This window comes from Echiichthys vipera (genome assembly GCF_963691815.1).
Source record: "Echiichthys vipera genome assembly, chromosome: 3".
Taxonomy (NCBI): domain Eukaryota; kingdom Metazoa; phylum Chordata; class Actinopteri; order Perciformes; family Trachinidae; genus Echiichthys; species Echiichthys vipera.
Window position 1 is genome coordinate 635,022 of NC_139828.1, and position 20,968 is coordinate 655,989.

The window sequence follows — 20,968 nt, forward strand, 5'->3', positions numbered from 1 at the left end:
TAGTTGAGATGAAAAATATGCTTCAGGTTTCAGTTTGTCTCCAGGTTTCTGTTCGAATACAAAGGTCAGAAAATATCATTTGCAATCTCCCATTTGAACAAAGGGTTTCCCATAATCTGGTGATGCTGGTGCTGTGCTAGAAACCAAAACATGCTCTGTGTCCCCAGAGTCAGGACTAAACATGGGACAGGTCTGCTCTGTGTCCCCAGAGTCAGGACTAAACATGGGACAGGTCAGCTCTGTGTCCCCAGAGTCAGGACTAAACATGGGACAGGTCTGCTCTGTGTCCCCAGAGTCTGGACTAAACATGGGACAGGTCTGCTCTGTGTCCCCAGAGTCAGGACTAAACATGGGACAGGTCTGCTCTGTGTCCCCAGAGTCAGGACTAAACATGGGACAGGTCTGCTCTGTGTCCCCAGAGTCAGGACTAAACATGGGACAGGTCTGCTCTGTGTCCCCAGAGTCAGGACTAAACATGGGACAGGTCTGCTCTGTGTCCCCAGAGTCAGGACTAAACATGGGACAGGTCTGCTCTGTGTCCCCAGAGTCAGGACTAAACATGGGACAGGTCTGCTCTGTGTCCCCAGAGTCAGGACTAAACATGGGACAGGTCTGCTCTGTGTCCCCAGAGTCAGGACTAAACATGGGACAGGTCTGCTCTGTGTCCCCAGAGTCAGGACTAAACATGGGTCAGGTCTGCTCTGTGTCCCCAGAGTCAGGACTAAACATGGGACAGGTCTGCTCTGTGTCCCCAGAGTCAGGACTAAACATGGGACAGGTCTGCTCTGTGTCCCCAGAGTCAGGACTAAACATGGGACAGGTCTGCTCTGTGTCCCCAGAGTCAGGACTAAACATGGGACAGGTCTGCTCCGTGTCCCCAGAGTCAGGACTAAACATGGGACAGGTCTGCTCTGTGTCCCCAGAGTCAGGACTAAACATGGGACAGGTCTGCTCTGTGTCCCCAGAGTCAGGACTAAACATGGGACAGGTCTGCTCTGTGTCCCCAGAGTCAGGACTAAACATGGGACAGGTCTGCTCCGTGTCCCCAGAGTCAGGACTAAACATGGGACAGGTCTGCTCTGTGTCCCCAGAGTCAGGACTAAACATGGGACAGGTCTGCTCCGTGTCCCCAGAGTCAGGACTAAACATGGGACAGGTCTGCTCTGTGTCCCCAGAGTCAGGACTAAACATGGGACAGGTCTGCTCTGTGTCCCCAGAGTCAGGACTAAACATGGGACAGGTCTGCTCTGTGTCCCCAGAGTCAGGACTAAACATGGGACAGGTCTGCTCCGTGTCCCCAGAGTCAGGACTAAACATGGGACAGGTCTGCTCTGTGTCCCCAGAGTCAGGACTAAACATGGGACAGGTCTGCTCCGTGTCCCCAGAGTCAGGACTAAACATGGGACAGGTCTGCTCTGTGTCCCCAGAGTCAGGACTAAACATGGGACAGGTCTGCTCTGTGTCCCCAGAGTCAGGACTAAACATGGGACAGGTCTGCTCTGTGTCCCCAGAGTCAGGACTAAACATGGGACAGGTCTGCTCTGTGTCCCCAGAGTCAGGACTAAACATGGAGAGGAAGCGTTCTCTTAAATCCAGACTGAAGACTTTTCTGTAACTTCTGTAAAACTCTTTAATGTTTTAAATCTTTTCTACGTCTTAATTGACCTTTGATGTGTTTTAAACGTCGATGTTTCATGTGTTATTTCTCCCGATGCTTTGAATGTTTGATGTGAAGCACTTTGAATCCCCTTGTTGTTGAATGGTGCTGTACAAATAAAGTGGCGTGACACCATCTGCTGTGAGAGCTCTCTGACACTGACGCTGTCTCTGACTCTTGTTGGACTGGTTTTGACGTCACTCTGATGTTTTTAGACTCTGAAGTTCTCAGGATGTGACGGCGTCCTCAGATCAGACGCACACAGACTCCAGGACTGACGAGGAAGAAAGCAGCAGCGTCTTCTCTCACAGTGAGTTCACTTTGATCCCATTGTGCTGTTTCACTCTGTAACTGGACACTGCAGCGGTTTCTTGGTGCTGGTTCAAAGTCTCCATTGGAAATGTTCTGCAGAGTTTCTCTCTGAGTTTAAGAGCAATTCATTCAGAACGATTGACATCAAATGTTCATATTTCTCCAAAAGAGTCGACAGCACTTTGACTGTAATCTGAGTTCACATCCTGGTGAAAGCAGCAGGGAGTGTCTGAACTGCTCCGACCGGTTGGATCAACTTAGTGCTTTTATTTTGACTCTGATCCGACAGTCAAAGCTTTAGCAGCTAAATATAGCTTTCAATCACATTTTGAAAAGGTGTGTGGCTGAACTGATGACGGCAGCCATTTTGAAAAGGTGTGTGGCTGACCTGATGACGGCAGCCATTTTGAAAAGGTGTGTGGCTGACCTGATGACAGCAGCCATTTTGAAAAGGTGTGTGGCCGACCTGATGACGGCAGCCATTTTGAAAAGGTGTGTGGCTGACCTGATGACGGCAGCCATTTTGAAAAGGTGTGTGGCTGACCTGATGACGGCAGCCATTTTGAAAAGGTGTGTGGCTGACCTGATGACGGCAGCCATTTTGAAAAGGTGTGTGGCTGAGCTGATGGTGGCAGCCATTTTGAAAAGGTGTGTGGCTGAGCTGATGACAGACTTGTAATTCAAAGATGAAAAAAAAAACACATTGAAACTTAAAAAGATATAGAAAGAAAAAACAAAGAAAGAAAAATTAATAATTTACACGTACAGTCTGAAAAGGGGATGGAAGGAAGCAACGCTTATACATTTCCAACCCCTCACCCAGCACCACCCAACCCAAAATAACATATTATAACAATACAATATATTGTAGTGACACAAACAGACAGACAGACAGGCCCAAACTTGTCCTGCTTCTACACCCCCTCTTTCCTCCAGAACATATAGGCAACAGAGCAAATGCCAGACAGGCATTCAGACAGATAGACAGGCATTCAGACAGACAGTTGTTTAGACAAACAGACCGGATCCTGGCGTGCTGCGATGAAATAGCAGCCACACACACCCTCAGTGTAGAAGGAGGCCGATCATCATGTAGGAGCGATTGCAAAAACGTAAGAATGGTAGGAACAGTCCAGAGAACTGGATCAACATTCTCAATTGAACCCCAGTTAGAGAACAGTTTCCACCTGTGCTGATACAGCAGACGGGTAGAGGGCGCTCTGGCACACAAATAGTTCCCCTGACAGGCTCTATGCCATCGCTCAGCAGCGGATTGGGCCCTGCAGTGGCCAAACCCATAGCTGAAGGCAGCAAGGGTTGGGATGCCAAATCCTTCCCCTCTCTGGAAGGTGCCAGGGTGTCCCGCAATGAAGTTTGTGGAGCAGGGGAAACCAGGTCCTGGCAGGCCAGAACGAGGCCACAAGGAGAAGCCTGTGACCCTGATGAAGCACCCTGAGAAGTGTTTGGAAGATCAGGGGAAGCGGTGGGAAGGCATAGAGAAGTCTGTCCGGCCATCCATGGGCCAGAGCACCCTGACCCAGAGGGGTGGTCATCTCCATTAAGGAGAACCAGAGTGGGCAGTGGGCTGACTCCTCCGGGGCAAAGAGTCATGCACCGTGGCCCCTGGAGGCAAATGCCGAGCCCCCAACCCTGTTGCCTGGTGTGACCGGTCTGGACAGTTTGCTCAAGTGCCTGTAGAGCAGCTGTGCCAAATAGCTCCCCAGGTTTCGGACAAGGGTGACTGTGCAAGCCAGACCTGGCGGCGAGTCTGAACAAGAGTGGACATCAAACGTCCCAGTTCCCTCGACATTAAGGCAAAAGCCTGCAGTGAGGCATCCCTGATGCTGATGGGGGATGCATCCACTTCAGCCCACTGCAGGGACGCCGATAGGATAGGATAAGATGCAAGAGTGACTTGCCAATGCGACCCATCCGTGCAGCCGTGCCGTAAACTTTATAAAGAAGGTTATCCGTGACCCGACATTGTGGGCGAGGGCACCTGGCATCTGGCCTCAGAGCCTCGTCGGGGGAAAACTATGAGGGAAGCGATTGTCGGCTAACCCCCGACATGTGGTCAAGGCCAAATTGTGCCACATCCCCCATTGGGCAAGAGTCCGGCTGTAAGGTCAGGAGAGAGCGTTAGAGTCTCTCCAGGATGCGTGCAACTCCTTCAGATATTCCTCAGAGGGACGAACGGTGAAGGCGGTAGGGGCCGGAGTGCACTTGAAGAAAGCACTAGCAGGCGCTGGCTCCACCTGCTGGAGATCCAGCTGCAGGCGTGCCAGGGCTGCAGCTGGATCTAACTATAAGAACCACCTGCTCCAACCCCAGAGTGCTAACTGTGCTAACCGTGCTAAGTATGCTAAACATGCTAACTATAAGAACCACCTGCTCCAACCACAGAGGGCTAACTGTGCTAACCATGCTAAGTATGCTAAACATGCTAACTATAAGAACCAGTTTCTGCTCAGTGTTCAAACTGTGAAATACTTTGTTAGGAAAAGAGAAAGTTCAGTTTTAAATGTTACGGAGTTAAAAACACATCAGCTAAATGTAGTTAAAGTTTCAAAATAAAAGCACAGAGTGCAGCTAAATGTAGTGAAAGTTTCAAAGTAAAAGCACAGAGTGCAGCTAAATGTAGTGAAAGTTTCAAAGTAAAAGCACAGAGTGCAGCTAGATGTAGTGAAAGTTTCAAAGTAAAAGCACAGAGTGCAGCTAAATGTAGTGAAAGTTTCAAAGTAAAAGCACAGAGTGCAGCTAAATGTAGTGAAAGTTTCAAAGTAAAAGCACAGAGTGCAGCTAAATGTAGTGAAAGTTTCAAAGTAAAAGCACAGAGTGCAGCTAAATGTAGTGAAAGTTTCAAAGTAAAAGCACAGAGTGCAGCTAAATGTAGTGAAAGTTTCAAAGTAAAAGCACAGAGTGCAGCTAAATGTAGTGAAAGTTTCAAAGTAAAAGCACAGAGTGCAGCTAAATGTAGTGAAAGTTTCAAAGTAAAAGCACAGAGTGCAGCTAAATGTAGTTAAAGTTTCAAAGTAAAAGCACAGAGTGCAGCTAAATGTAGTGAAAGTTTCAAAGTAAAAGCACATAGTGCAGCTAAATGTAGTGAAAGTTTCAAAGTAAAAGCACAGAGTGCAGCTAAATGTAGTGAAAGTTTCAAAGTAAAAGCCCAGAGTGCAGCTAAATGTAGTGAAAGTTTCAAAGTAAAAGCACAGAGTGCAGCTAAATGTAGTGAAAGTTTCAAAGTAAAAGCACAGAGTGCAGCTAAATGTAGTGAAAGTTTCAAAGTAAAAGCACAGAGTGCAGCTAAATGCCTCCTGTCAGTGTTGAACTGTAATGAATGATGTGCTGAGATGATTCTGAGCGGCTCTTTCCTGTTTTGAACCGTTTTCTGTGAAGCTGCAGTGATTCTTCTCCTTATTGGTCGATTCTTTTCTCGGTGGATCAGCAGAGAAGCATCGCTGACGTCTCTGCACTCAAACTACAATGAAGAGGACTTATCATTCAACCCTGTGAGCAAACAGACTCTACATGTCTAAGCAACACTAAATATCAAAATAAAGCCTCGTTTGGATTCATTTCCCTTTGCTCATCAGGCTCTTTTCCAGAAGTTCAACCATTCTTTTACACTTTTACACTATTTTACATTTAATTTCATCTCATTTTTTAAACTTCCAAAAGAGGAAGTCTCTAAATGAACATGGTTCTGTTGGTTAACTCCATGAAAGCTTTTATTTTGAAATCCCTTCACACATTGAAACAGGAACTCTAACTGGGAAAAGTGTGAACATGAAATGAAGAGTTTTTGGATTCTTTGTCCAAAAGAACAAATGTTGCTAACGTCTTGTTCCTTTTCAGCCCAGTTGATTGAAGTGATGTCAGTAATGAAGGAGAGGATGTGAATGAACGGTGTTGGGCTGTATCTCTTTAAATGTTCCCTTCTGTCATTTGAATGCATTTGGTCCTGACAGAGACGTGGACTCTGCTATGAACCAGTGTGAGGACGGAGAGGACGGAGCCCCTCTCTCTAAAACCACTCTGTGTGGGGAACATGAGGGACAGACCAAAGCTCAGAGGTGAGAGGAGGAGGAGGAGGAAGATGATGATGGACTCTTCTTCATGTCAGAGCTCAGATCACTCCACCATCATGATTCACACTGAGCTCCTGAACATGTTTGCTTAGAATATGAACGACTCACTTTATTAGTTCACAAAGAGCCAACGACTGATGATCCACTGAGATGAGACGCCATCTTTGATCAGATTACATGTTGATGACCAGGACAACGTTACTCATCCACTGTCTTTGTATCAGGGAGCAGCAGCAGAGACCTGGACCTGCACCTGGACCTGGACCTGGATCTGGATCTGGACCTGGACCTGGACCTGGACCTGGACCTGGATCTGGACCTGGACCTGGACCTGGACCTGGACCCAGCTGTGTGTCCATGAAGAGTGACCAGTCTAAGGGCTGGTTATTTGACTTTAAAGTTGAACAACCTGCTGATGGAAGGTGAGAATTGTAAACTGAACTTTATTTTCTGACTCTCTGTTTCTTGTGTTTCTTAAAGTGAATGCAAAACCAACAATTCTCTGGCTAATCTCACACTCCATTGCTCCAAAGACCCCGAGTTACTTGAACTCCTTCACTTGGGTCAAGGACTCCCTACCCTGTGCAGGCAGTCCTGACCCTGATAGGGACAGCAGCTTCACTCTTGCTGAGCTGAACCGATCCAGAGAGTGCTGAAGGTCACTGACCGATGACACTGTAACCCTACGCCTCGATATCCTGTCCATGAATATCACAAACAGGATTGGTTACAAAGCCCAGCCCTGACCCCCACCTGCCCAGGGTGAACCCCGCCGTGTGTTACAGCCGTCAAGCCTGGAAGAGCTCATGGTTGTGGCACCCAGAGCAGTGCCTTGGGGGTGTCGTGGAAATTTTCTGCTCTTGATGAAGAATGAAATAATGAATTCGTGCCGGCCGACAAAGTTTTATTTTCTTTGCAAAGAAAAGGTCAATCGACATGCGCGCGGTTCGAATGAGGAAAGACAAGTGAGCAAAAGAAACCTTGAACATTTATACCTGACGAAAGCCCACCCCGTGAATGTGTATTACATCCTTTGTCTTACTGTGGGGTTGACCAGCCCAGACATCCTGCCGTATAATTAACAGGTCTGATCAACACAGATTCAGAATACACAAGGGTTGAATACATCATGAGACAGTGAGCTGTTGACTGTCTCTGAAACGTGAAATGCAATTACAAGGTCTAGTCTTTAAAATACACAAATGGCTGGAAAAGAAAAAGGGATCTGATATCTTGGGGGGAAATCTTTCTGTTCTGCTGTCTGAAAGGCTTCTCAAGGAAGAAGGAATATTCAAATTTACCATTACAGGGGCCACAACCATGAGCTCTTTTTTTGGTGCTGAGTTAAAGTAGATTTGATGACATCCAGGTTTTTTATTGTGAAGACAGTTGATAAGACACTTTGGGGAGAGCTGCATGAATGGAGCGGTGCTGAGATACAGTTGGGTGTCATCGGCATAACAGTGGAATTTGAGTCCATAGTGGAGGATGATGCCACAGAGGGGGAGCATGTAGATGGTGAAGAGGAGTGGACCGAGCATGAAACCCTAGGGAACGCCTTGGTTGACTGGGGCTGGTGGGGAGCTGGAGCCATTTATGGTGACGTACTGTTTCATGTGGGTGAGGTATGACTGGAACCAGGAGAGGGCTGTGGTGGTGAGGCCTAGGTGGTCGGATTGGCGGTTGAGGAGTATAGTGTGGGAGACATTGCCAGAGTCAGCAGCGGTGAGGAGGACGGATCTCGTCAAACATCGAGGCTTTGCAATGGTGGACTTGTTTGACTCTCAGAGACTTCTGCCGGGGAAATTGAAGCTAATCCCCAAAACCCTCCAGTGGCTCCTTCTGTAACACGTTTACCTCCTCAGTTGAGGTCAACAAGGTCCCATTCTTGCTGTACACAGCTTGGAATGTTCCCCGTTTCCCTTCCTGAGTGCCAGACGGTTTTCCAGAAGCACTTTGGTACTGACTGAAAGTCCGTCTCCATGGCTACTCCTGACTTCTCCCACACCTATGACAAAATCAGAAGCAGAAGCTTTGAACATATCCCCCTCTGTTTCAATGTCCCCAACCTCCAGAGGGGTGTTAGAAAGAAGTGTGAGGTGAAGATCTCATGGACAGGGTCATCCCCTAGACGTTTCCAATTCACCCACACTGCCCGTTTGGGCTTACCAGGTCTGCCCCCACCATGTGATCCAACTCACCCCCAGAGGGGGATCAGTTTACAGCACCGGCCCTCTCTTCAACCGAGTGTCCAAAACAGATCAGGCTTCCGATCACATGATACGATCACAACATCGATCACTGAGCTTCGGCCTAGCGTGCTCTGGTACCAGGTAAAATTATGAGCATCCTTGTGTTTGAACATGGCGTACAAACCAAGCCCCCACCACAGCGACTTCCTGATTGATCCAATATGGAAGTGCCAAAAACGTCAGTTCTCTGAGTGTCCACTAGGGGCAGACTTCATATCAGAGCAGTTTCTCATTGACCCCCATGTTAAACAGGCGGTTTACACAGCATCATTAAACCTGTTTAAGGCCTGGGACAATTGCACCATGACTTGAAGACAGTCTACTACCAATGGCAGCGACACTAGATGCTAATCTGGAGCAGCGGGAGGACCCGGGCCGTGAGGGTCGGTGTTTTACAGTCTATGAGCATGGGTCTGTGTTGAACATCAGTGTAAATCAGAGATCAGAAATTCTGCCTGGACTTCACTCGCAGGGCCGCTGTAAAGTCCACTAGAGACGCGGGATAATCTTTTTAAAACTGACTCCTGTTCCCTCCTCGTCCCGGAACAAAAATCTCAACATTGACTCCAACTCCCATTTATCTAGCACCGTATTGTGTTAGCCAAGCTCCCGGGCGATGGAGCTTATGTGGTTAATTCTGTATTCATCAAGCAGACCGACAAATCTCCCTCCCCCAAACGTCACATCACTGCCCTTTTTTGGTAAGAGGAAATGTACTGTACCCTGCCTCACGCCCAAAGCCCGCTGGGACCGGCTCCGGTCCCCCGTGACCCCGTTAGGAATAAGCAGTTGCAGATGATGGAAGGACCGAGACACTGGACTGTCCAAACAAGTCTTTGTGTTCGTGTTATCAGGATCATGACAAACAGAGAAAACTAATTCATTAATCAGGTCAAAAGTATTGTTTCCATTTCAAACTGCTTTTCATAGTTTGTGTGTGTCAGGATGCAGAAGCAGAGACCTGGACCTGGACCTGGACCTGGACCTGGACCTGGACCTGGACCTGGACCCAGCTGTGTGTCCATGAAGAGTGACGACTCTAACGGTCGTCTTATTGACTTTAAAGATGGACGACCTGCTGATGGAAGGTAGGAATTCAAAACTGAACTTTTTTATTAGCTGATTTCTCTGAAGAAGAATCACATCTTCACATTCATCATATTTGTTCTCAAGAAGAAAGACATTGCCAGAGTCAGCAGCGGTGAGGAGGTCATTGCTGCAGAGTTCATTGGTGAACCATGGGGCAGGGCGGGTGACAGAGATGGTCCGGGTCTCGAGGGGGATGAAAGACTCAAGGCTGAGGGATAGAGCAGAATTATAGTGGGCTACCAGGCCATCTACCCCGGTATCAGGCGGAACTGAGGGCATGTGACTTGAGATCAGGTTGGTTGGATAGGCCTGGTGCACCCAGATTTTATGTTCCAGAATGTTATGGTGCGTTTAGACCACTGCATGGGCGCAGAGACCGGAACAGTGAAGAGGATAGCATGGTGCTCAGACACAGCTAGGTCTAGGCACTGTAGGTGGGAGGGAGGTGAGCCTGTGGAACAAACCAAATCCAGTGTTTGCCCTTTGGCGTGGGGGGCACCTTGACGCTGGGATCAGGTCTATACATGTATAGTCCTGATCCTGACGCTTGGATCAGGTCTATACATGAATAGTCCTGACCCTGACGCTGGGATCAGGTCTATACATGTATAGTCCTGATCCTGACGCTGGGATCAGGTCTATACTTGTATAGTCCTGGTCCTGACGCTGGGATCAGGTCTATACATGTATAGTCCTGGTCCTGACGCTGGGATCAGGTCTCAGAATAAGACTCTGTATCAGTAATGTTGATATAATAGAAGAAGAGGAAGAAGACATACTCTTGATCCTTATGATGATAAACAATGACAGAGTCTGGTACTTTTTCCTTTTGAAACTGCTTTTCATTAGTTTGTTTGTTTGTATCAGGATGCAGCAGAGACCTGGACCTGGACCTGGACCTGGACCCAGCTGTGTGTCCATGAAGAGTGACCGGTCTAAGGGTCGTCTTATTGGCTTTAAAGATGGACGACCTGCTGATGGAAGGTAGGAATTCAAAACTGAACTTTTTTATTAGCTGATTTCTCTGAAGAAGAATCACATCTTCACATTCATCATATTTGTTCTCAAAGAGAATGACATTGCCAGAGTCCGCAGCGGTGAGGAGGTCATTGTTGCAGATGTCATTGGTGAACCATGGGGCAGGGCGGGTGACAGAGATGGTCCGGGTCTCGAGGGGGATGAAAGAATCAAGGCTGAGGGATAGAGGGGTTTAGGGGGGGGTAAATGAGGACAACATCGAGCGGAGCAGACCCAACCAGTTTGAACACAACACACTCAAATGAGGTGATATTGTGTACTGGGAGTTCTTTGACCAGGATGTCAGCTCCATGCATAATAGCATACCCACCACCACGGCCCACGGAGCGGGGCTTCTGAATGAACACATAGTCAGGAGGTGTGGCTTGGTGGAGTGCCAGAAAGTTCTGCTCGTTTTGCCATGTCTCAGTCAAACATATGATGTCCATTCCTCTGTCAGTAATGATGTCATGGGTGAGCAGGGCTTCATTGTTAGAGGAGCAAGTATTCAGGAGCATAGAAGTCACAGTGTTGGGGGAAGATGCTGGAGTAGGCGACAAGGAAGGAACAAAGCTATCAACACAGACGAGGGACGATAGACACCAGCGTCCTCTCACATCCGGGCCGTGACCGTATCCATTTGTGGATAAAACAGGATGATGTTGAAGAGACCTGTCATCCAAGACAGCCCCCCCCCCCCCCCAAAAGCTTTCAGCATCTCTGGTCGGATCTCGTCAAACATCGAGGCTTTGCAATGGTGGACTTGTTTGACTATCTCAGAGACTTCTGCCGGGGAAATTGATGATAATCCCCATCACCCTCCAGCTCACGCCCAAAGTCCGCTGGGACCGGCTCCAGTCCCCCGTGACCCCGTTAGGAATAAGCAGTTGCAGATGATGGAAGGACCGAGACACTGGACTGTCCAAACAAGTCTTTGTGTTCGTGTTATCAGGATCATGACAAACAGAGAAAACTAATTCATTAATATGGTCAAAAGTATTGTTTCCATTTCAAACTGCTTTTCATAGTTTGTGTGTGTCAGGATGCAGAAGCAGAGACCTGGACCTGGACCTGGACCTGGACCTGGATCTGGACCTAGACCTGGTCCTGGACCAGGATCTGGACCCAGCTGTGTGTCCATGAAGAGTGACGACTCTAACGGTCGTCTTATTGGCTTTAAAGATGGACGACCTGCTGATGGAAGGTAGGAATTCAAAACTGAACTTTTTTATTAGCTGATTTCTCTGAAGAAGAATCACATCGTCACATTCATCATATTTGTTCTCAAGAAGAAAGACATTGCCAGAGTCAGCAGCGGTGAGGAGGTCATTGCTGCAGAGTTCATTGGTGAACCATGGGGCAGGGCGGGTGACAGAGATGGACCGGGTCTCGAGGGGGATGAAAGACTCAAGGCTGAGGGATAGAGCAGAATTATAGTGGGCTACCAGGCCATCTACCCCGGTATCAGGCGGAACTGAGGGCATGTGACTTGAGATCAGGTTGGTTGGATAGGCCTGGTGCACCCAGATTTTATGTTTCAGAATGTTATGGTGCGTTTAGACCACTGCATGGGCGCAGAGACCGGAACAGTGAAGAGGATAGCATGGTGCTCAGACACAGCTAGGTCTAGGCACTGTAGGTGGGAGGGAGGTGAGCCTGTGGAACAAACCAAATCCAGTGTTTGCCCTTTGGCTTGGGTGCCACCTTGGGCATGCTGTGTGATGTTAAGGCAGTCCAGCAGTGACAGGAATTACACATGAATGTTGAAGTCTCCAAGCAAGAGTGTGGATGGAGACAAGGAGGAGACGGAGGAGAGCAATTCAAAGAGCTCTTACATGAATGTGGTGGAAGGTTTAGGGGGGGGGGGGTAAATGAGGACAACATGGAGCGGAGCAGACCCAGCCAGTTTGAACACAACACACTCAAATGAGGTGATATTGTGTACACGGAGTTCTTTGACCAGGATGTCAGCTCCATGGATAATAGCATACCCACCACCACGGCCCACGGAGCGGGGCTTCTGAATGAACACATAGTCAGGAGGTGTGGCTTGGTGGAGTGCCAGAAAGATCTGCTGGTTTTGCCGTGTCTCAGTCAAACATATGATGTCCATTCCTCTGTCAGTAATGATGTCATGGGTGAGCAGGGCTTCATTGTTAGAGGAGCAAGTATTCAGGAGCATAGAAGTCACAGTGTTGGGGGAAGATGCTGGTGTGTGTCAGGATGCAGAAGCAGAGACCTGGACCTGGACCTGGACCTGGATCTGGACCTGGACCTGGACCTGGACCTGGATCTGGACCCAGCTGTGTGTCCATGAAGAGTGACGACTCTAACGGTCGTCTTATTGACTTTAAAGATGGACGACCTGCTGATGGAAGGTAGGAATTCAAAACTGAACTTTTTTATTAGCTGATTTCTCTGAAGAAGAATCACATCTTCACATTCATCATATTTGTTCTCAAGAAGAAAGACATTGCCAGAGTCAGCAGCGGTGAGGAGGTCATTGCTGCAGAGTTCATTGGTGAACCATGGGGCAGGGCGGGTGACAGAGATGGTCCGGGTCTCGAGGGGGATGAAAGAATCAAGGCTGAGGGATAGAGGGGTTTAGGGGGGGGTAAATGAGGACAACATGGAGCGGAGCAGACCCAGCCAGTTTGAACACAACACACTCAAATGAGGTGATATTGTGTACTGGGAGTTCTTTGACCAGGATGTCAGCTCCATGGATAATAGCATACCCACCACCACGGCCCACGGAGCGGGGCTTCTGAATGAACACATAGTCAGGAGGTGTGGCTTGGTGGAGTGCCAGAAAGTTCTGCTGGTTTTGCCATGTCTCAGTCAAACATATGATGTCCATTCCTCTGTCAGTAATGATGTCATGGGTGAGCAGGGCTTCATTGTTCGAGGAGCAAGTATTCAGGAGCATAGAAGTCACAGTGTTGGGGGAAGATGCTGGAGTAGGCGACAAGGAAGGAACAAAGCTATCAACACAGACGAGGGACGATAGACACCAGCGTCCTCTCACAACCGGGCCATGACCGTATCCATTTGTGGATAAAACAGGATGATGTTGAAGAGACCTGTCATCCATGCCCCCCCCCCCCCCCCCAAAGCTTTCAGCATCTCTGGACGGATCTCGTCAAACATCGAGGCTTTGCAATGGTGGACTTGTTTGACTATCTCAGAGACTTCTGCCGGGGAAATTGATGATAATCCCCATCACCCTCCAGCTCACGCCCAAAGTCCGCTGGGACCGGCTCCAGTCCCCCGTGACCCCGTTAGGAATAAGCAGTTGCAGATGATGGAAGGACCGAGACACTGGACTGTCCAAACAAGTCTTTGTGTTCGTGTTATCAGGATCATGACAAACAGAGAAAACTAATTCATTAATCAGGTCAAAAGAATTGTTTCCATTTCAAACTGCTTTTCATAGTTTGTGTGTGTCAGGATGCAGAAGCAGAGACCTGGACCTGGACCTGGACCTGGACCTGAACCTGGATCTGGACCTGGACCTGGACCTGGATCTGGACCCAGCTGTGTGTCCATGAAGAGTGACCAGTCTAAGGGTGGTTTTATTTACTTTAAAGATGGACGACCTGCTGAGGGAAGGTAACCATTTCAAAGTGAAGTTTGTTATTATCTGATTTTTTAGAAGAAGAATCACATCTTTCGTACATTCATCATGTTTGTTCTCAAAGAGTCAAATGTTGTTTAAGACTCAACTCAATTACAAAGCACACAACTGTCAGTTTCATGACTTTACAGAAGTACACAGAAGATGTGTGTGTTGCTTCTCTACTTGTGTTGAAACACACACCTCTCTGTCCTGCTGCCTCCTGAGACACAGCTGCTGCTCATGTTGTCTTCAAATCAGCATGAATCACCTGTGGACAGATGTGAGTCCGTAAATGTCCCTAAACTTGATGTTTTCTCTGCAGAGTTGAGCAGGAGAGCTCCGAGGTTCCCACTGATCGGTCCGCTCAGCAGCATCACACACACCTGGACTCAGTGTTTACGGTGCGTACATGTGCAAACACACCTTTCACTGTGAACTTCATCAACTCCATATTAAATGATGATGGGGCCGTTCAGGAACAGCCTGATGAATCACATGTTGTGTTGAAGCAGTTTAAATCCACTTCATCGTTCTGTTCCAGCTGCTGGAGGAGAACATCGTCACTTTTGTGAAGAACGAGCTGAAGAGGATCCACAAGGTTCTGAGTCCAGATTACCCAGAATGCTTAGAGAGTCAGAGGGAGGATGAGGAGGTGTTGGACAGTGGGGATGAAGAGCAGAGGAGCAGCAGAGAGGCGTTTCTGAAGATCACACAGTTGTTCCTGAGGAGAATGAAGCAGGAGGAGCTGGCTGACTGTCTGCAGAGCAGTAAGAGGATCTGAATGTCTTTAACATGATGGAAAAGGGAAATGGAGGCAGCATGGGAGAAGTTTACATTTGCAAACTGTGCTGCACACATCTGCATCAGACCAGAGGCTGTTTGTCCTCCACTGATGAGCTGAATGAAACTGTTGGAGGAGGAACTATACAGCCAGTGTTCAATGTTCTGTTGTCTGGTTTTCTGTAGGATCCACTCACTGGTTTCATTTGTTCTTTGTTCGTTCAGGAAGTCATTCTGGAGTTTGTCGACGTGAACTGAAGTCTCACCTGAAGAAGAAGTTCCAGTGTGTGTTTGAGGGGATCGCTAAAGCAGGAAACCCGACTCTTCTGAATCAGATCTACACAGAGATCTTCATCACAGAGGGAGGGAGTGCAGAGGTCAATGATGAACATGAGGTCAGACAGATTGAAGCAGCATCCAGGAAACACGACAGACCAGAAACAACAATCAGATGTGGAGACATCTTTAAAGCCTCACCTGGAAGAGAGGAACCAATCAGAGCAGTGATGACAAAGGGAGTGGCTGGCATTGGGAAAACAGTCCTAACACAGAAGTTCACTCTGGACTGGGCTGAAGGCGAAGCCAACCAGGACGTACACTTCACATTTCCATTCACTTTCAGAGAGCTGAATGTGCTGAAGCAGAGAAAGTTCAGCTTGGTGGAACTTGTTCATCACTTCTTTAGTGAAACCAAAGAAGCAGGAATCTGCAGGTTTGAAGAGTTCCAGGTCGTGTTCATCTTTGACGGTCTGGACGAGTGTCGACTTCCTCTGGACTTCCACAACACTGAGGTCCTGACTGATGTTACAGAGTCCACCTCAGTGGATGTGCTGCTGACGAACCTCATCAGGGGGAAACTGCTTCCCTCTGCTCGCCTCTGGATCACCACACGACCTGCAGCAGCCAATCAGATCCCTCCTGAGTGTGTTGACATGGTGACAGAGGTCAGAGGGTTCACTGACCCACAGAAGGACGAGTACTTCAGGAAGAGATTCAGCGATGAGGAGCAGGCCGGCAGAATCATCTCCCACATCAAGACTTCACGAAGCCTCCACATCATGTGCCACATCCCAGTCTTCTGCTGGATCACTGCTACAGTTCTGGAGGAAGTGATGAGAACCAGAGAGGGAGCAGAGCTGCCCAAGACCCTGACTGAGATGTACATCCACTTCCTGGTGGTTCAGTCCAAACTGAAGAAGGTCAAGTATGATGGAGGAGCTGAGACGGATCCACACTGGAGTCCAGAGAGCAGGAAGATGATCGAGTCTCTGGGGAAACTGGCTTTTGAGCAGCTGCAGAAAGGAAACCTGATCTTCTATGAGTCAGACCTGAGAGAGTGTGGCATCGATATCAGAGCAGCCTCAGTGTACTCAGGAGTGTTCACACAGATCTTTAAAGAGGAGAGAGGACTGTACCAGGACAAGGTGTTCTGCTTCATCCATCTGAGTGTTCAGGAGTTTCTGGCTGCTCTTCATGTCCATCTGACGTTCACCATCTCTGGAGTCAACCTGCTGTCAGGAGAACAAACAAGAAACAAGCCTGAACCAACACATCTCTATCAGAGTGCTGTGGACGAGGCCTTACAGAGTCCAAACGGACACCTGGACTTGTTCCTCCGCTTCCTCCTGGGTCTTTCACTAGAGACCAACCAGAAACACCTACGAGGCCTGCTGACACAGACAGGAAGTAGTTCACAGACAAAAGAGAAGACAGTCCGGTACATCAAGGAGAAGATCAGTGAGAATCTGTCTGCAGAGAAAAGCATCAATCTGTTCCACTGTCTGAATGAACTGGAGGATCGTTCTCTGGTGGAGGACATCCAACATTCCCTGAGTTCAGGACGTCTCTCCACAGATGAACTGTCTCCTGCTCAGTGGTCAGCTCTGGGCTTCATCTTACTGACATCAGGAAAAGATCTGGACGTGTTTGACCTGAAGAAGTACTCTGCTTCAGAGGAGGCTCTTCTGAGGCTGCTGCCAGTGGTCAAAGCCTCCAACAAAGCTCTGTACGTGCTCACATGAATATCAGATTACTGTAGTTTTTATTCATTCAGAACTAACAACCATTGTTTGTCATTACTGTCTCATGTATTGCTGATTCCTCTTCAGACTGAGTGGCTGTAACCTGTCAGAGAGAAGCTGTGCAGCTCTGTCCTCAGTCCTCAGCTCCCAGTCCTCTAGTCTGAGACATCTGGACCTGAGTAACAACGACCTGCAGGACTCAGGAGTGGATCTGGTGTCTGATGGACTGAAGAGTCCTCACTGCAGACTGGAGACTCTCAGGTTGGTGCTCTGCTGTTTTAAAATGATGACCCTCTGAACTCTGATTCTCTTTGTTTCCTACTAGAGAGCAGTTTGTGCATTGTCCTGTTTGTCTGTTTGTGTGTCCCTGCAAGAACCATTCATCCGATCGACTTCACACTTGGCAGCTGTTTTACTGGGGAGCCAAGTGAGAGCAGTGTTAGGTGCAATTTGGACACATGTTCGATTTCAATACACTTCTAATATTCCCAAAGCAACTGCTGTGCAGCAGTGTGGGGTTGGTCTTCTGGGAGTCCACCATGTCAGAGCTGACATCAGCTGTCAGCTGTTGCCTTAGTAACAGTAAACATTCAGTCGTCTGTCTAAATACAGGAAGTGATGTGTCGGATAAATGAATAACACTGAAGAATGAACAAGGCCGAGTTAGTGATGAGTGGATGTTGAATATGGATGCTTCTGTCTGCTTCAACACTCATCAGAGAAGAGAGAAGCACGACAAAGAAGAAATGCAATTTCACCGACTGTGACGCATCAACGAGGTTCTCCACCAGCACTGATGCTATTACACTGGTGTGTGTGTGTGTGTGTGTGTGTGTGTGTGTGTGTGTGTGTGTGTGTAGTCTCTCAGGCTGTCTGGTCTCAGAGGAAGGCTGTGCTTCTCTGGTCTCAGCTCTGAGCTCCAACCCGTCCCATCTGAGAGAACTGGACCTGAGCTACAATCATCCAGGAGACTCAGGAGAGAAGCTTCTGTCTGCTGGACTCAAGGATCCACACTGGAGACTGGACTCTCTCAGGTATGGACAGACAGACAGACTGGACTCTCTCAGGTATGGACAGACAGACAGACTGGACTCTCTCAGGTGTGGACAGACAGACTGGACTCTCTCAGGTATGGACAGACAGACAGACTGGACTCTCTCAGGTGTGGACAGACAGACAGACTGGACTCTCTCAGGTGTGGACAGACAGACTGGACTCTCTCAGGTGTGGACAGACAGACTGGACTCTCTCAGGTGTGGACAGACAGACAGACTGGACTCTCTCAGGTATGGACAGACAGACAGACTGGACTCTCTCAGGTATGGACAGACAGACAGACTGGACTCTCTCAGGTGTGGACAGACAGACTGGACTCTCTCAGGTATGGACAGACAGACAGACTGGACTCTCTCAGGTATGGACAGACAGACAGACTGGACTCTCTCAGGTATGGACAGACAGACAGACTGGACTCTCTCGTGGACAGACAGACTGGACTCTCTCAGGTGTGGACAGACAGACAGACTGGACTCTCTCAGGTGTGGACAGACAGACTGGACTCTCTCAGGTATGGACAGACAGACTGACTGGACTCTCTCAGGTGTGGACAGACAGACTGGACTCTCTCAGGTGTGGACAGACAGACAGACTGGACTCTCTCAGGTGTGGACAGACAGACAGACTGGACTCTCTCAGGTGTGGACAGACAGACTGGACTCTCTCAGGTATGGACAGACAGACAGACTGGACTCTCTCAGGTATGGACAGACAGACAGACTGGACTCTCTCAGGTGTGGACAGACAGACAGACTGGACTCTCTCAGGTATGGACAGACAGACTGACTGGACTCTCTCAGGTGTGGACAGACAGACAGACTGGACTCTCTCGGGTGTGGACAGACAGACAGACTGGACTCTCTCAGGTATGGACAGACAGACAGACTGGACTCTCTCAGGTGTGGACAGACAGACAGACTGGACTCTCTCAGGTATGGACAGACAGACAGACTGGACTCTCTCAGGTGTGGACAGACAGACAGACTGGACTCTCTCAGGTGTGGACAGACAGACAGACTGGACTCTCTCAGGTGTGGACAGACAGACAGACTGGACTCTCTCAGGTATGGACAGACAGACAGACTGGACTCTCTCAGGTGTGGACAGACAGACAGACTGGACTCTCTCAGGTGTGGACAGACAGACAGACTGGACTCTCTCAGGTATGGACAGACAGACAGACTGGACTCTCTCAGGTGTGGACAGACAGACAGACTGGACTCTCTCAGGTGTGGACAGACAGACAGACTGGACTCTCTCAGGTGTGGACAGACAGACTGTTTGTGTCTCTAACTGATGAACTCTGGTTCCTGTTGAAGGACCTGATGAGTGAAGTTGATGGTGTCTTTGTGTCTTCCTGCAGGATGGACCATGGTGGACCACAGAGACTGAGACCTGGTCTGAGGAAGTGTGAGTGTGTTTTCAGTGTGATTCAGGAGAACTCAGCTGCTCATGTTACACTAGAGTTTGACATGTTCTGGACTGAAGTACAAACATGAACTTCTCCAGAGTTTCAATCAGGATCCAGCTTCTGTTTTTGTGCAGAAAGATTTTAGAACTGAATCCATTTCAAATCCACAAAGACCCCAAAGTGAAGTCAGTGATCCAACAGAACTAATGGGTCCATTTCATTAGCAGTGGAGCCAACAGAGAGCTCTCTTTGCTCCTTCTTCTTTGGACTCTGACATTAGAGAAGAGCTGTGTTGCCTTCAGGTGCTGCTTTAAACTCCGTATTCACAGTTTGACAGATAGAAGTTGTGTTCAGGAAGCCTTCAGTTTTCTAAATCACAGATGAAAACCTGCAGCTGTGTTGTGTCTTGTTCTCTCCATCAGATGCCTGTGAACTGGAACTGGACACAAACACAGTAAACAGAAGACTCAAACTGTCTGACAACAACAGGAAGGTGACACGTGTGAAGCAGTTTCAGTCATATCCTGATCATCCAGACAGATTTGACTCCTGGGAACAGCTGCTGTGTAGAACTGGTCTGACTGGTCGCTGTTACTGGGAGGTCGAGTGGAGAGGAAGAGTTCATATATCAGTGAGTTACAGAGGAATCAGCAGAAGAGGAAACAGTAATGACTGTTTGTTTGGACGGAATGATCAGTCCTGGAGTCTGCTCTGCTTTGATGATGGTTACTCTGTCTGGCACAATAACAGAGTAACAGTCATCACCTCCTCCTCCTCCGTCTCTCACAGAGCAGCAGTGTATGTGGACTGTCCTGCCGGCTCTCTGTCCTTCTACAGAGTCTCCTCTGACTCACTGATCCACCTCCACACCTTCAACACCACGTTCACTGAACCTCTTTATCCTGGGTTTGGGTTCTGCTTACCTGGTTCCTCAGTGTCTGTGTGTCCTCTGCAGGTCTGAGTCTCTCCTGTGCACAGAAACACTGAAGATCAGCTGCTGAAATCAAAGTTCAGTGTGTTCACCATCACACACACACTCTGCACTGTGAAGCAGATCTGTCTCACACTCACACACTGATCTGATTTCACCTCTTTGATCATCAACATTTAACACTTTAGCTAGAAACTCTTCCTGAAACGTGACGAGAGGAATCGATCTTTCTGAGTCATGATGTCGTATATTTCAAATGTGGAAAGCATCTGGAACCATCTCCATGTTTTCTAATGTTTCCAAAAGCTTTTAATAAAATCTATGCTTCTGTTGTATGTTGAGGGTCCACGTGTCTTCATTTCATCACTTTCAACATCAGCAGGTTCCTCCTGAGGTGGATCTGGTCCTCGCCGTCGCAGTGTGAGCGCTCAGAGGGCGAGCAGCTCCTGGTTCATCCATTCTTGGAAACGCCTTTTCTCAGGAATCCCCCTGGAGTAAGTTTGGTGTCTGTGAGTATAAAATATATATATATATATGTTATGGTTTGTGTTGGATCAGGACCCAAATGCACGACTCGACTCTGGTTCAAAGTGCAACAAACAGTCTTCAATGTTCAAAAGGGTGCAAGCACAGGTGCGAGGTGGAGGGGTGGTGCGAGGTCCCAGGATCCTGATGTGGTAGGTGGAGTCACCGAGGAGTGCGTGGATGCAGGTGGCGTGATGTGAGGTCAGCTTT

General features: G+C 48.4%; 1 protein-coding gene across 1 annotated transcript; it reads left to right on the forward strand.

Annotated features, from left to right (window-relative positions):
• Nucleotides 1-5,164: 5,164 nt before the first annotated feature.
• LOC310966754 (NACHT, LRR and PYD domains-containing protein 3-like) lies at nucleotides 5,165-20,568 on the forward strand. Its single transcript, XM_083940634.1, has 15 exons — nucleotides 5,165-5,478; nucleotides 5,938-6,042; nucleotides 6,282-6,479; nucleotides 9,254-9,397; nucleotides 10,266-10,382; nucleotides 11,458-11,619; nucleotides 12,638-12,793; nucleotides 13,866-14,027; nucleotides 14,357-14,435; nucleotides 14,576-14,801; nucleotides 15,040-16,819; nucleotides 16,923-17,096; nucleotides 17,696-17,869; nucleotides 19,255-19,301; nucleotides 19,725-20,568. Exons 1-15 carry the CDS (start codon nucleotides 5,453-5,455, stop codon nucleotides 20,261-20,263), a joined length of 4,089 nt encoding a protein of 1,362 aa, XP_083796760.1. The 5' UTR covers nucleotides 5,165-5,452; the 3' UTR covers nucleotides 20,264-20,568.
• The last annotated feature ends 400 nt before the right edge of the window (nucleotides 20,569-20,968 follow it).